Genomic DNA, 16,940 nt, shown 5'->3' on the forward strand with positions numbered 1-16,940 from the left:
GCAGGGGCATGCCTGGGAGTCTGGCTAGTCTCTTCTCTGGGTGGAAGTGGAGCTGGGAGCCGGGACCCTCTACTGGCCCCAGGAGGGCCTGGACTGTTCCTGGTGGCGAGATCCTGGGCCCCAGGCAGCCGGTGAGAGACAGAGGGGCCCAACTGGGTCCCACAGGGGTCCAGTGTTCATACCTGGAAAGTCTTTATACATCCCCCATGGCTCCCTTTTCTGAGCTAAGTATAATTATCTCCCACTGTGCCTCTCAAAGACTCAGCTTCCTCTTCTGAGATGGCCAGTAGCAGCTAGGAAGGACAGAGCAGTCCTTCCCTCCACTCCAGCGGGCTCCAGTGTCCCTCCACTCAGGACCCTCCCGGCCCCACCCCCTGCACACTGCACAGAGGAATCTATTGCTGGAGCTCTGTGCCCCCACAGGCTCTTCGGTGCCCCCCATGTTAGGATCTGTCACTGTGCTGCTGTTACTTATTTACATGGCTACTTCCTTGCTGGCCTGTGAAAGCCTCAGGACAGGTCTGGGTCTTACTCCTCTATGGAACTTTAGTGACCAGCCAAGCACAGTCAGTGTGAAAGAGGTGAAGAAATGAATAAATTAATCCAAGCCTCAAACACCAATCTTCAATCTACCACTGCTGTCCTTTCTGCCCCAAGGACAGGACATGGGAGCCACCAGGGGACTGGGGACACCACACTGTGATGATTGCTGCATCCCTGTCACAGCCTAAAGCCTGCATCCCCCTCTTTTCTCTCACAACTGGTCAGAAAGTGGGACAAAGACCTTACTAGCTCTGCCCTATTACATAGCCTCAAAGCCGAGCATGTGACCCATTCATTTTCGGGGGCTCCCTGCTTCCCCACCGTAGGCAGCAGAACTAGAGAAACAAGGCTGGGAGAAGCCCTGAAGAGCCCTCCTGGACCCTGAGTCTCCGCGACAAGTATTCGCCTGCCTGGCCCTGCCCCTCAGACACAGAATCGTAGACGGAAAAGGGGCCCAAGAGGTCATTTAACAAAACCATCTCCCGATAAGGAGCACAGTGTCATGGAAAGACTCTTGACTGAGGAGTCAAAACCCCCAGTTCCAGTCCTGCAACCGTCATGCCTGTCAGGCTCCGCATTTGAAATGTGGGCATATATTTGTATCCGCTGAGTTCAAATTCCTTGTGAATGATAGAGCATTGGGCCTCTACGGGTGACTAATTTTGTTAGTTAATGGTGGAAACTTCTCGATTCAAGTAAGACACAGAACGATTTGAGATTGCTTTTCAACGTGGAAATAGTACACATCACATTTGAATACCAGTGGGTGGAGTAGTTTAGTGATCAGAATACAGACATGCATACACACGGACCCATTTACACAAGGTCTTTCCCTGTACAATTATAGCCTGAGTGGATTTTTAAACCCCTCAAGGGTGAAACAGTCCCTCAGCCGAGTTCAATGTCGATAATCTTTGTCAGGTTCATCTGGACTCTTCAGACGAATGTGTTTGCCCTCCCCATGTCTTGGGGTCTTTGAACACAGGTAAACTGCAGAGAGAGGTGACAAGCTTGCTACCTCACCTGCCTCTGAAGGAGATCGTCGCCACCAGGTCCTACCCTGCGACAACTGCGTGCTGTGGCGGTGACTGTGCTAACACCATGGACCATCGCTCGGGCCAAGCCCCGCCCGCTCACGCTTCCAGAGCAATCCTCTGCCTTCTGAAACCCACGCCGGCCTCGGAGGCGATGCAGCAGGAAAAGGCCGCGATGGAATTTTAACAAAGCAACACGAAAACCCTCCAAAGTGGGCCACAGGCCGTACGTGTTGCCGATCATGTTGCACTAGCGCAGCCTGTCAACGTCCTCTTCTGGGACAGAACCCGCCTCCACGAAACGCAAATGATGCCATCGCCTCCGAAAGAACCTAGTAGAGCCCGATCACGTGCGGAGGAGTCAGGGAAACCAAGGCCCCGGAAGCTCAGAAATCCACCCGTGGTCCCGGGCTACATCCTTCTCTTGGGGGTGAAATAAGGATCCTCCAAACTTGGGAGTCTGCAGCCAGACCAGACCTTCCGAGGCCCCGACCCTCACTTCTGCCCCAAAGTCTCCAAGGGCTATTGCCTGTCCTCATGTGGGGCCCTGAGCCGCTCCAACACGGACTACGAGACCCCTCACACCAAAACCCGGGTGACCCCAGCTTCAGCTGTCCCCTTGCTAAGCTCCAACCCACCCAAGCGGCCTTAAGCTTTGGGACTTCCTTTGATCTTTTACCTCCTGGATTTTGTACATTCTGTTTCCGAGGCCCTGGCGATGCTCACCCACGTCCAGTCTTTGCCCTTCAGGCCTTGGCTGACACGGCACTTGCTGGGACATGGCACAGCGCCCCCCAAGTGACCTGGGACACCTGCTGCGCTGCCCTAGGACACGTGGGGCGAACACCATCCCCCGCCGGCAGCCACGCTCCTCTGCTTGCCCGATGCGCCCTTGGAAGCCCAGGGCCTGAGGCCTGTCCACCATCTGTCTCGAGCTTGTAGCTCAAGTCCAGTACATTTCAGAGGCAGAAGAAGAAGGAGAAAAGACAAAAAGAAAGACAGGAAGTTAAGAGAAAGCTCTTAACTTTAAGACAAGTTAAGACAAGCCACCAGGCCTTGTCTGCAAAGAGAGCTGCTGACCTCTCTGAGGTCAAGGCCCAGGATCCCACGTTTCTCCTCAGGGAATGCTCTCTCTGTCTGAAATGGGGTGTCTCCCACCTGGCATCTCTCCTCGTACAGCACTATCTTTCTGGGTACAAACGCAGGCCCCCGAGTGAGGTTTGCCCTCTAGAAGACGCCTCCCTCTCTGACGTGAAGTGCATCATATGACATGTCTCCTCCGAGAGTGCTGTCCCTGTTTCTGAGGAGGAAGGCTAGCCTTCCCTCTCACAGATCGTAGCGGGTCTGTGGATCGTGTGAAATGACCAGCGTCCACTGCAGCTCCTCTCTGTCTGCCACTCCTTCGGAGCCTTACTTAGTGGGGGGATGTGGTGGTGGCCAGAGTCATGTTACTGCAGGGAAATGATAGTGAAGCTGCTGGAGAGGATGTAAGGGAACCACGATTCTCTACGTGAGGCCATGGTTCTCAGCTCTGGATGCACAATAGTTTCACTCAGGTCCCTTTACAGAATTAGCTAAGGATCCACGCTACTCAATCAGTCATCCCTACAGGTGGTGCCTTGGATGCCATATGTAATTCTTAAATGCTGCCAAGATGGTACTGAGAACCACAGGGCTAAAGGAGACAGTTTCTGAAGGGTGAAGACACTCATCTGGCTTTGAGACACAAACTTGGGCTGGTAGCTGCCCCGTCTCTGCTCCCCCAGCTTCCTCCCTGGAACAACACAGTGACAACAGTAAAGTGAAATGTGCAACTTTTCCAGTTTTTCGTGGTGCTCGCCTGGAACAGCACCACACCTAGCATCAAGCATCACACCTGGACATCCTGTTCCACGAGTCACCACGGCTCCGCCATCAGCTGGTCGGGCAGAGGTGAAGCCAGGGAGCCCCAGGCTGGCTGTGAGACTTCACACCCCTGGTGCCTGGCTCGCCCTTCCCCTTTGCTCCCCATCATTCTGGCATCTGCTCATGTGGAGGGAAGACACCATGAGTCTTGGGAAAGGAATTTGCTGGAGAGACAGCTCTTCATGAAAAGAAGGATGAAGAAGCACCATGATGACAGAAAGCTTTGTTCCAGGATCTTCCACTCCAGCAATTTTCCTCTCCAGGTGCCAGCGCCCACCCTGACCACGCCATGGAGGGTAAGGGTCTCGTGGGTATGTGGTCCCCCCTTCCCTTTGCTGCCCGCTTCCTGGTGGCATAGTGATGCATGCCTCCGCAGGCCCCCAACCCCTGCTCTGGGAGCAGCTCTTCAGTGCTCTATCCAAACAACTACCGAAGCACCATTTGAGAAAAGGGTATAAGCTCTGAGTTTTTTTTGTTTTTTTTGCGGTACGCGGGCCTCTCTCACTGTTGTGGCCTCTCCGGTTGCAGAGCACAGGCTCCGGACGCGCAGGCTCAGCGGCCATGGCTCACGGGCCCAGCCGCTCCATGGCATGTGGGATCCTCCCGGACCGGAGCATGAACCCGCCTCCCCTGCATCGGCAGGCGGACTCTCAACCACTGCGCCACCAGGGAAGCCCGTGCCCATGCTTTGAATCATAACAACGTACACATCATGACCTTACAATTTTATTTGTCGATTATAACTCAAATTAAAAAATCAGAAAGTCAAAAATAAAATAAAAAGGACATGGTCTAATTAATTTAAAAGAGAAAGAAAACAGGAAGGGAAGAAAGGAAGAAAGAGGGGAGGGAGGTTTCTGAGAACCAGGAATCCAGACACGAACAATGAGACAAGTTTTAGGGAAGTGTCGTTTGGCTCAATAAGGAGAAAAGTAAAATGATAGGCATAGCAGCTGAAAGTAAAGTGGGATCCTTTTGGGAACACTGAGTTCACCAGCGTTAGAAGTGTTGCAGAAGAGGCAGGATTCAACCGTCACATGAGGCATTTTGTTACATGACCTTGCAGATCCCTTTAACTCTTGAGATCTTGTTGCTGATGATAACAAAGCAAGAAAACAGTCACTTTTAAATAGTGGATAAACTCCCCTAGAAGCATGGGCTTGACCATTTCAGCTCGGTTCTATTTCCTCCTATGGAGGGAAGGCGCACTCACCGCCCTATGCCTACCTCATGGGGATTTGAGAAAGCTTAGTCCTCGATAAGATTTGAAGCCCTCCCCCCTTGAGCTCTTCTCCCCACAGAAAATGCGGGTTGATTCTTATCTCTGTTAGCTCATTCCGCATGAACCTTCAAAGGACGAGTCATTCCCGGGCTTGGCGGCAAGGTTTATTAATAGAAGAAGGGGGGCTTCCCTGGTGGCGCAGTGGTTGAGAGTCCGCCTGCCGATGGAGGGGACGCTGCTTCGCGCTCCGGTCTGGGTACATCCCACATGCCGCAGAGTGGCTGGGCCCGTGAGCCATGGCCACTGAGCCTGCGCATCCGGAGCCTGTGCTCCGCAACGGGAGCGGCCACAGCAGTGAGAGGCCCGCGTACCACAAAAAAAAAAAAAAAAAAAAAAAGCTTTATATCACCAGTTACAGTGCTAGGTACATAACAGTTCAGGAGATGCCAGTCATTATGTGTAAAGCATTTGATGGTTTCCCATTGCTTATTTCAGCAACAGCCAATAGGTTCATTTCAAGTATCAGTTCTGATTATATAACAGTGCTGGAAGTCCTACATTTTCAAAAATTTTCCCTGGGGTCCTCTTGCCTTTGGATACATTACTTCCTCCACCCCAGCCCCTGGCCCATTGACGAGTTTACTACATGGCTGTTTTCTAAGAGCCACCTATGCCCTAAAATTCCTGCTCAGAGAAGCAGCCAGCAGACCGTGTAGGCTAGCACCAAGAGCTGCTGTCTGGTGAGTTTTCACTGGGGTTGAGCGTGAAATGCAGTCAAAGAATCTGATTAAAGTGTAGAAGTATAAACAGAAAGTAAAGCGTCATGCACACTTCATTCTTCTTGGGATGAAAACATTGCTGTCAGATAGGTAGGAGGTCTTTAGGGTGACCTGATATGAATTTTTGATGTAATAGCCTTGATTTTTGCCCTCAGGAGTCAAGAGATCAGCCCCACCTCGTTGGGTGTGATTTTAGACTCTGGGGAAATGCACACAGCATCACATTACCGCTAAGGCTTCAAATGCCTCAAACAGCTTGAGCTTGTTAGAAGGTGTCACATCTTCAGCCTGGCTCTCTCTCCAGAGCATGTCTCCCGTCATGCCTGCCGGGGGTCACCACCTTGACTGTCTCTCCCTATTGATGACACCACCATCCACCTGTCCCCTGAACAGAACACTGGCGGTCTTCCTAGCCTGCTTCCTCGCGCTCTTAATTCCTTCTCTCACGCTCCATCGTACCAACTTTGGATTCTACCTTCTGGCTGGTTCTCGCTCTCAAGTCTGTCTCTTTATCCCATTGCTTTTGGGAACTAAAGAGCCCTCAGTTCATCTTGATCTCCTGACCTTTAGCCTCATAATCCTCTAACCCAACCTCCATATTATATTTGCTGTAAATTTTTTGCTAAAATATAAATTCATTCAGATTGTTTGTAAGTCCTTTGTTGACTTTGCATTGCCTGCTGAGGTTCTCTACTTCCTAACTCTTCTGGTATTATTTCTCCTTTATGATATATTTTTTTCTAAGTTTCCTAGTTTGAAAATACCTCCGATTATTCAAAGGATGAAAGCAATGTAGGTCATGAAGATCTACTTTCTCATTAACACAAGGACGCAAGTAAAAAGACACCATCTATTAAAGGTGATAAGAAATGTTCACAAATAGTGATAGCATATGACATTTACTAAGGAGTCTGGCAATAGCTCCAAGTGTAGCACAAAATATGCCCTGCATAAATGCAGAGTAGAGAGCAGTCACTTTCAGCCAGGGTGGTCAGCATCGTGAGGAATTGGTATGTGAGCAGGGCTCTGTAGACTGTGCAAACAGCTGTGTGGAATGAATTGACTGGACACACTGATTGAATTTGAGTAATTAGGAAAAGAGAAGGATCAGAAAGAATTAACTATATAAAGATGATGGGATACCTTATCTAGCTTCTCTAAGTCTTGCTTCCTCAACTGTGAAATGCAGATAATTATATTAACCTTATTGAATTATCGCACAACTCAAATAAAATAAATGCGTACAGATTGCTCGGCATGGTGTCTGCATGTCGTCTGTGCTCAGTAAATGTCAATTCTCATGATAATGAGGATTATTATCATTGCTGTGATAATATTCAATTCTTGAAGATGTTCGCTTTTATGGCCTTGAGAACAGAAAGAGGAAAAATTCCATAATAAACCAAAGATAGCAGTCAAATGATAGGAGGAAATTGGAAAGTGTATGTCTTTTATGTTACGTGTTACCATGTCAAATGCCTGTGTCTTTCCACCATTAGTGAAGGGCACAGAGCCCAGAGACTAAATATTGTTTATCGATGTATCCGTCAAGGCACCAGGTCCCAAGGTCCTAATATAGAGCAACTATCCACAAAGTTTTTTGGATGTTGAGTTGAAGTAGAGGGACAGGTTTCAAGATTGAAAGTAGCCCCACAAGTCACATGTCGCAAAGAGATCAAATCAAATGATTACTGGCAAAGAAGCCATTGGATTGGAGATGCCAAAGTCATTGTTGAACTTGGAGAGAGTGCTTCTGATGTATTTCTTGAGACAGATGCCGGGAAGCAATAAATTGAGGACCAATTGGTTGAGGGAATATATACTGGTATAGACCACCCTTGAGAAATTTGATAATAAATGAGCAAAGACAGTGAAGTAATGGTTTGAGGGGGGAAAAGGGTCAAGGAGAGATTATTTTTAAGTAGAGAATTAAGTGCGATTATGGGCCATAACAAAGGAGCTGGTAGAGAAAGAGAGGGTAAGAAAGTGGCTTGAGAGAGAAAGAGGGTAAACAATGGTATATGGTTAAAAGAGGTGGATTCTAAAGGTATAGAAAGAAGAGCCTCGGAAAAGAGAAATACTCCCTCTAAAACAGAAAGAAAGAAGCAAGAATAGTAAAAATATACAAATTTGAGGGAGAACCTGGAACATGGAGATTCACTGAGGAGAGTTGGCTCCTGTACCCTCCATTCCCATAAGTTAAAAATACTTGGTGAGAGAAAGAATTAATTTTTAGAGCCCTGCTTATGTCTTTGACATCTTTGCTTAATTTGTGTACTCTAAACCATCAGGGTATCTTCTTCCACACAAAAAAGATATCATCAGGTGTCTAAGCTACAAAGAGAAATATAGGGAATAGCCCAAAATTTTTTTAAGCTGTATTAATTCAGGAGACATTTCTCCCCCTGGCAGGAGTCAACCTGGGTGTGTCCAGAAATGAAGAGTCTACCCTTTAAGCTCCAGCCTGAGTAGAATATGAACGTTCATTCAGCGAACCCAAGGTCTCTTCTGCAGTGAACTCTTCCCTTCCAGCAGACACAAAGTAGGCACTGCCCAAGTGTTCACCACTGAAGACAACACAAGCTCCTTCCTGTTCCCTCCTGAGAGGTTCTGTTCCCCATGCAGTGGCTCTCATTTTTTTCCTGTTCTTGTAATATTCTTAAGCAACATCAAGTAAGTGTGGTCCTCACTTGAAGCAAAGTCAGGGGGGGTGATTTGAGAGGATTTGGACTTGTGACCCAAGTAGCACCTGAGAGGAGTGCTCTATGCAGAGTTGGTGCAGAATATGGACACAGAATCACTTTGCCAGTTTATTCGCCCTTTACCAAAGCTAAGAAGTATCTCTATGTCTGCTGGACCCATGAGTAAAATCCTGAGCGATAGTCCGTCATCAAGGCAATGGTGAGGCATCAATGGGTCTGGCTGGCTTAGAGTGGTCCACGTTCAGAGGAGTGGGAGATGGCTGTATGAAGGTAAGACGTGGTGGGTGCAGAGAACCTTGAAAAGAAGCCTTAGTGATGTAGCCAAAGAGGATCTTAAGCATCACCTCTTCAAATTAATTTATTTTTCATATAAAGAAATGAGGACTAGAAATGGCAATGTACGGTGATTTTAGTGACAATTTGGACAATACAGAGTCTTAGTGACTCTCAGTGAGAGACCACTGAGAAAATACGCCCATGGCCTTCCTCAACAGTCTTTGAATCTTAATTCAAAGCTCCTGGGTGGGGCTTCCCTGGTGGCGCAGTGGTTGAGAGTCCGCCTGCCGATGCAGGGGACACGGGTTCGTGCCCCGGTCCGGGAAGATCCCACATGCCGCGGAGAGGCTGGGCCCGCGAGCCACGGCCGCTGAGCCTGCGCGTCCGGAGCCTGCGCGTCCGGAGCCTGTGCTCCGCAACGGGAAAGGCCATAACAGTGAGAGGCCCGCATACCACATACAAAAAAAAAGCTCCTGGGAGGAGAAAACAGGCACACTGCCTCTACTGAGAGCTCTTCCCTCTGGACTATGTCTAGCTGCGCTGAGAACCACTTTGCCGCTGAGGTGTGGAGGAATAGGACAGAGTGGCCGAGATCCAGCAAAGGTCCCTGGCATCAGTCCTGTCTCACAATGGCCACACTCCCAGAGCCATTGATAGACACCACTTGGAGGTAGATTCTGTAAATGGTCTTTAACACACAAAGATTTTTGGAAGAGTTACCACCAGGCCCATTGGCCCAATTGTAAGCACGGCTTTCTCAGCCCTTCTCCTCGGTCTTTATTGGAGATGTTGGAGAGGTCAGCATTTTATTTATTTATTTATTTATTTTTAAAGATTTATTTATTTATTTATTTATTTCTGGCTGCATTCGGTCTTTGTTGCTGCAAGCGGGCTTTCTCTAGTTGTGGTGAGTGGGGGCTACTCTTCCTTGCGGAGCACAGGCTCTAGGTGCGTGGGCTTCAGTAGTTGTGGCGTGTGGGCTTCAGTAGTTGTGGCACATGGGCTTTAGTAGTTGTGGCTCACGGGCTCTAGAGCACAGGCTCGGTAGTTGTGGCACACGGGATTTGTTGCTCTGCGGAATGTGGGGTCTTCCCAGACCAGGGCTCAAACCCGTGTCCCCTGCATTGGCAGGCGGATTCTTAACCACTGCACCGCCAGGGAAATCCAAGTTCAGCATTTTAGATCATTTAAATCTTAGATCTATAGCTCGGTGCTTTGTGACCTAGAAGGGTGGGATAGGGAGACGCAAGAGGGAGGGGATATGGGGACATATGTATATGTATAGCTGATTCACTTTGTTATACAGCAGAAACTAACACACCATTGTAAAGCAATTATACTCCAATAAAGATGTGAAAAAATCTTAGATCTAATTTTTCATGAATTCTTGTCATCACCCCCACTACCAAATCAATGCAGACTTGTCCCCACGCTTGTCCACTTGGCTAGACTAGACGGTTCACTGTTCCCTAACTTGCCCCGTCTCCCCACCATGTGCTCTGGCTCCTGGGGTGAACAGTTGTGTCTCTGACTCTGCTCCACCTGGCCAAGCAGATAGGAGCCCATGACTCATGGTGAGCCAGGCATCCCTCATGCCCACACTTGTCTGTTCTTTGCACTTCCTCCCTTCACCTTTCTATTGATATTTCCTCTATTTTTTTTTTGTACAGTGGATGGAGCAAAATGTCAAATAAGATGTTCACAATTCAAGAGTATTTTCAGGAAGCTAAAGGGTCAACCATGTTTGCTCATGCCTGGGAGATGCAAAAATGCCAAGAATACTTGCTGTCTGAAGATGATGTAAAGTATTAGTCCACACCCAGGGGGTTTGGTGGAGACAGCTCAGTCACCTAGTGTGAAATACAGCCTTTGCCTTCCTGGTCCACGTCCCCATGTTGAAATGTAGCTTTTTCTGACTTGGGTTTGAAGGGAAGACCGTATCTTTTAAAGCAGGAGTAACGGCTCAGATGCCTACAGGAAATATGCAAATGTATTAATGTATGAAGCATGGGAATAAGAGTAAGTGGTAAGCTAATTTCTAAACCTCCACGGAGACAAAACAAAATACCTCCATAGATGGCCCCAAACTAAAAGCCTACAGTTTGCCACCCTTCCAGAAGAAAAGGCAGTCTGTGGTTACATAGTTAAGGCAAGGTTTTGTCTCTCCTGTTTTCTTTTTTTTTTTTGCGGTACGCAGGCCTCTCACTGTTGTGGCCTCTCCCGTTGCGGAGCACAGGCTCCGGACATGCAGGCTCAGCGGCCATGGCTCACGGGCCCAGCCGCTCCGCGGCATGTGGGATCTTCCCAGACCGGGGCACGAACCCGCGTCCCCTGCATCGGCAGGCGGACTCTCAACCACTGCGCCACCAGGGAAGCCCTCTCCTGTTTTCTTGCTTACATTCTTCTGGAGAAAAATAATTAAGCTAAGATAACAGTGATATCTTGGAATTCTAGAAGCTGCCTCACCTACAATGGGAAGCACACAACTGTGAGAATGTGTAAACAAAGGGCCACAATTAGTTGGTAGCAACCAGCAACTCTATACCATCATCTCAAAGCTCCCATTTTATGCTAAATCTTAAGATGTTGATAAAGTAGACAGCAGGGCAGTGTGTAGCAAAGTATTCTAGCTGGTGACAACGTAGTATTGGCACCAGAAGCGGAAGAATGAACAGAACTTTCATAGTGTTATGATTTACAGCATGGACTTGGAAGACGGTCAAAATGCAACAAGGGAAATTGAGGTAAATATAAGACTCTCAAATGGGAGGAGTTTAATATGGACAACTGGTTATAGAGGTGATAGGCTGAGAAATCAAGCCTATGGTGAGTCACTTCAGCATTTGCAACAGCAGAAAGGCACTACTATCCCTGGGGCTAGAGGGACAAAGACAGGAAGGAGGTAACCTTCCCAAAGCCTGGGATATGGACTGCGCAGCAGAAGCTGGGGTGGTGGTGGACCTGCCTGTGGAAGCCAGGCCCATGGATGAAGTAGCTTTCTGGCCAAAATTGAAAGCACGGAGGAGATGCCTTCTGAAGTTCAGGAAGATAAATATCCCGGCTTCTCACCAAGTCCTGCCTTCTCATCTTCTACCAGTGCATCCCTTTGGCAAATCTACATGGTACCTGGAGGTCAGGAGTGTCTGGGAAATGTACACAGTTCCCTACAGCTCAGGGCACTGCCATTTACTAGCTGGCTGGCCTAAGGAAAGTCACTCAACCTCTCTGAGCCTCAGTTTCCTCATCTGTAAAATGGGATAATGCGTATCCTTGCCTATGTAACTTAAATTACAGTGGTCATGGCAAGATTAAAATGGCTGCAAAGGAGAGCGGCTGAGTCACACTTAGACTCTGTGAAGATAAAGAAGAGTGGAAATCCTGCAAGGGAACCCACGCCACAACCTTTGCCCTACCTTGTTATTGGTAACCAGACCTCATTGGTTATTCTTCCCCAGACCACATGGGTGATCCGTGGTAATCTGCAGTTTACAAGTCAATTTTATATCATTAACTCATAGGGCTTTCACTGTGGACTAAACAGGACATTGATTACTCTCTGTGCTTTACTGCTGAGGTACAGATGCTCAAAGAGCTTGAGGAATTTATTCAGGTAAACCCAAATAATAAATGATAGAGCTGAGAGGTAAGTGGGAACGTCTCACTCCAACCTGGACCTCTGCACACCACATAGTACTGCCCCCGGACCAAAAACTTTCATCTACCAAATCTCTGCTCCATATTTTAAAACCAGAGTTTAAAAAATAAATAAAGTATTAGAGGAGATGAGAGGAAAGTCTGACATGAGCGAAAATTGTTGAATTACTCAAGTCTCTCCTCTCTCCACCTAATCAACATAGAAAAATGCTGACTCACAGCAGGGAGAAAACCCAGCACGTCCAGTCAGCAGGGTCTGCATCTCCAAGCCCTGTGAGTCTAGGCCCTCTCGGCCTGGGGAGTCGCTCCCGTTCTTGTCAATGTCAGACTCACAGGCATGTGTGAATTATTCAATGGTAAACATGTAACTGCTATTGCTTGAGAGGCCAAAAGTATTGGTGACATAAAAAAAGCTGTAATAAGTCAAAAAGAAGGCAAATCAGAGTTACCAGTGTCTCCCCAGGGCAGAGAAGTGAACAGTCTCACTCTCCTATTGTTTGAATTTTTACCACAAATGAGAGTAACTTTTATAAACATCTTAAAATACAGAAATGTTCCTCAAACTTCATTTTGCGAGTGGGGTGAGTACCACTGCCATGGCCCGCTCCGCAGTCCCCAGTTTCCAAATCAGCTGACAAGAAAAAGTGGCTTTCTCTCCCAAAGAACCTCTTATGAAATAGTGGTGTTGCCTTGGAAAGCCCTCCCTGCTTTGAAGGGACAGGTTAGACCCTGGGTTCACCGTGGAGGTCTGCTCTCCAAGTGGGAAAGTAAGTCCTCACCGGTAACCAGAGCTCTGAGGACTCCAGCCCCGCGCCTGGGCGGAGAGGGGGTCCTAATTCTCTGTGACACCCCTGCAGCTATCTCTTTTACCCCCTGTGAGGCCGAGTGAGACTCTTTACCCAGTCAGCACCTGCCCACCCGGAATTAATCTCCTTCCCCGGTTAAACATGTCTGCATTGGGGAATCAAATTAGCGCAGCCTCTGTGGAAAACGGTATGGAGCTTTCTCAAAAAAACTAAAAACAGAACTACCATATGACCCAGCAATTCCATTCCTGGGTATATATTCAAAAAAAGCTAAACACACTAATTTGAGAAGATACATACACCCCAGTGTTCATAGCAGCATTATTTACAATTGCCAAGACATGGAAGCAACCTAAGTGTCCATCAACAGGTGAACAGACAAGGAAGATGTGGTATATGTATATAATGGAATACTACTCAACCATAAAAGGAACAAAATAATGCCATTTTTAGCAACATGGATGGACTTGGAGGATATCATGCTAAGTGAAATAAGTCAGACAGAGAAAGACAAATGCTGTACAATATTGCTTATTTGTGGAATCTAAAAAATACAACAAACTAGTAAACATCACAAAAAAGCAGACTCACAGATATAGAGAACAAACTAGCAGTTACCAGTGGGGGGAGGGGAGGGGGGAGGGGCAGATAGGGAGAGGGGAGTAAGAGGTACAAACTGTTATGTATAAAATAAGCTACAAGGATATATTGTGCAATATGGGGAATACAGCCAATATTTTATATTAACAACATTATAATACAGGGAATATAGCCAGTATTTTATATTTTTAAAAGTGCGACTCACTATATTGTATACCTGTAACATATAATATTGTACATCAACTATATTTCAACTAATTAACTAATTAAAATAAAAATGTCTACTTTGTCTCAAATCCTGAACTGATGAGGGAAGTTAGATTTTAAAAGTATGAAGAGTCTACCACTCGAAATTCTTCTTAAATCTGCTCTCCAAACTTGCCTTTCAGCATGAATTACCTTTCTTCTACATTTCTACAGCCTTGTGCTTGAACCCTTATTATGGCCCTTATTAAAGTCCATTCTCTATGGTTTATTCGATTCTATGCCCGTCTACATGGGAGTTCCCTGAGAGAAAGAGCCAGAACTGGCCCCTCTTTGTATTTTATCCCTTCTATCCCCTCACCTACCCCAAGCACATGGTACTTTATCTATAGCAGGAGTTCAGAATTTGCTTACAGAATCCGATAGGTACAAGAGGATCCTGAACCCACAGTCCTAGATCTAAGACACCCCAGAACCCTGGTGGGCCCATTACAATTGCTTTCACACAAAGCAACAGCCAGCCAACACCATGATGATTTCAGCTTCCAAGGAAATAATCTATCGGGTATAACCCACTGATTGCATTTCTTAACATTTAAGCCTAATAAGTTTTTTAAAAAGCAGTTGGCCCCCTAAATATTGAATCTATATCCAGTGGAAATCACCTGACCCCTGGACTTCCTTGATGCTCACGACACAGGAGTAACCAGAGGTTGTAAGTGTATCTTCCGAAGCTCCTCATTTGTACAGGGAGTGTCGCCAATGAGGAGGAGATGTCAGTCCATCAAATGTATCACCCCAACATCCCCAACAAAATGACACACCTGCTTGACTCATGACTTGGTGGTTTTCAGACAACAATGAAGTACATAAGCTGTGCTTCACCCAAGGGGCAACACCCCGTCACAGGCCAAGGGGCATAAGGGCAGGGTCTCTGGAATGTAGCCCACTTTTCCTCCCTTCCCACACTACTTAGAAGCTGATCCTGTTTCAGAGCAATTTCAGGCGTACCCGTGCAGGCTCAGGGCGTGGCCTAGCCCCAGTTTACGCCTAGATTCTGAATATACCAGTCTTGAACTGGACTGATGTGGTTCCCCGTGGCCCTCGGGCTCTCCCAGGACTTTAGGAAGAGGCAAACGCTTAGAAGGACCACAGTGGAGACAGGTGAGCTCCCACCTGCCTGTCCTAGGACTCCATACGCAGGAGCAGGCAGGTCTTTCCCACCTGTGCTGGCAGCCAGACCTGAGCCAGACCTACACGAGCACCCAGAGCTCAGAGGCATCAGGATAGCCCTGCGCTCGCATCAAGCTCTGTGTCCCCCTTAGGTTTGTAATTAACTCCTGGGAGGAATGGGCGTGGTCTGCTTTGTAAGATACGTTGGCATGAAGCATCAGGAAATACATCATATTGTCATAGCTGTAATATTACAGGAATTGCAGCTTTTGAATGCTTCTCCCTGTGGCTATGGACCTGGAGCCTTTATAAAGTGAGCCAGTGCGCCCTCCTGTCCAGTCGCAGCTGCGAAGCCGGCCAGCCATGAGGGTCTACTACCTTCTCTTTGCGTTGTTCTTCTTGTTCTTGCTGCCTGTTCCAGGTAAGAGGGGCTGGGAAATGAGAGGGCGGAAAGGATTGAGAATATATAGTTCAGAGTCAGCCCTCTCCATTCTTCTGGGAATTTTAGACCAAATAGATTTATTGTCTGGGAACTAGACATAACCAATTTTTTTCTTTCTGACAAAGACCATTAAGAACCTTAAAGTAAGGGTCTTGATCTCTTCTGATTTACTCTTAAGAGAAAAAACAGATCACAAAAGCCACCCCTTCCCGGGAAGGCCGTTATATCTGTTAATGAGACAGGAGGAAAGTGATGTAAAACTTTAATACCAAGAGGAAAAATTGACAATCTGAGAACAGAAGCACAGACTCCCCTTTTATTAGCTTAGTGGTTGGTGGTAGAGTCTTTTGGCCTCTAGAGCGCCCTGGGGGACCACCGTGGCCCCGGCCTCCCAGGTATCAGTTCACGGCAGGGAGCTGCCCGTGGTCATGCCACTTTCTCAGCACTCCGGCGGTTTATGGCTGAGCTGAACCCATGGACACATTGTTAGTTGCTTAGTCCCACCTTCTACTTTACTCCTGATGGTATAGAAAAAGGAAAAAGAAAGAAAAGCAAGGCCACAGATCAGTTACGTGAGGAATTCCAAAAGCCCAGGTCTTGCACTTCCTAAAACCTTCCCGTGCTTTCCGTTTCTTCATTGCAGGTGGTGCAAGATTCATAAATATATTACAGAAGTATTATTGCAAACTGAGAGGCGGCCGGTGTGCTCTGTTTGGCTGTCTTCCAAGGGAGATACCCATAGGCACTTGTTCCCACAGTGGTCGAAAATGCTGCCAAAGGCAGAGATGAAAAATCCAGAAGCGCAATGAGAATGTTGCCAAGTGTGAAAATGCTCCCTCGAAGTCTATAGAAGCCAAATCAAATTAAAGAGTTTTCACAAAAAAATTAGAAGGTGGATTCTTTTTTTTTCTTTTAATTCTGGTCATTGTGCTAGTTGTTACCAAACAGGCAACTTAGGAAGTGTTGGTGACTCACCTTTAATTCAAATAAAGTATTATCTCTAGAGCAATCCACAAGAGGATCTAAACTGATGTCCCAAGGGTTATCAGATTTTATTCCTCTTTTGCAAATTTTGCACCCCAGTGACACAGGACTCCTCGTTCTTCCTGAAATATTTTCTTCACTTTCTTGTCACCCATTTTGAGTTTCCAGTTCATCTATATGCCATAGCCTCTCCCCATCAAATCTATGTCTAATTTTTTGATGATGGCCATTCTGACTGGTGTGAGGTGATATCTCATTGTAGTTTTGATTTGCATTTCTCTAATGATTAGTGATGTTGAGCATCCTTTCATGTGTTTGTTGGCAATCTGTATATCTTCTTTGGAGAAATGTCTGTTTAGGTCTTCCGCCCATTTCTGGATTGGGTTGTTTGTTTTTTTGATATTGAGCTGCATGAGCTGCTTATATATTTTGGAGATTAATCCTTTGTCAGTTGCTTCATTTGCAAATATTTTCTCCCATTCTGAGGGTTGTCTTTTCATCTTGCTTATGATTTCCTTTGCTGTGCAAAAGCTTTGAAGTTTCATTAGGTCCCATTTGTTTATTTTTGTTTTTATTTCCATTTCTCTAGGAGGTGGGTCAAAAAGGATCTTGCTGT

The 16,940-nt window shown here is 46.9% G+C and overlaps 1 protein-coding gene across 1 annotated transcript; it reads left to right on the plus strand.

The window, feature by feature from the left end:
• The first annotated feature begins 15,261 nt into the window (after window positions 1-15,261).
• On the plus strand, window positions 15,262-16,129 carry LOC112415217 (beta-defensin 103A-like). Its single transcript, XM_024768083.1, has 2 exons — window positions 15,262-15,319; window positions 15,984-16,129. The coding sequence occupies exons 1-2, from the start codon at window positions 15,262-15,264 to the stop codon at window positions 16,127-16,129; spliced, it is 204 nt and encodes a 67-aa protein (XP_024623851.1).
• The last annotated feature ends 811 nt before the right edge of the window (window positions 16,130-16,940 follow it).

The sequence above is a fragment of the Neophocaena asiaeorientalis genome, unplaced genomic scaffold (genome assembly GCF_003031525.2).
Source record: "Neophocaena asiaeorientalis asiaeorientalis breed wild unplaced genomic scaffold, Neophocaena_asiaeorientalis_V1.1 scaffold16, whole genome shotgun sequence".
NCBI classification, from domain to species: domain Eukaryota; kingdom Metazoa; phylum Chordata; class Mammalia; order Artiodactyla; family Phocoenidae; genus Neophocaena; species Neophocaena asiaeorientalis.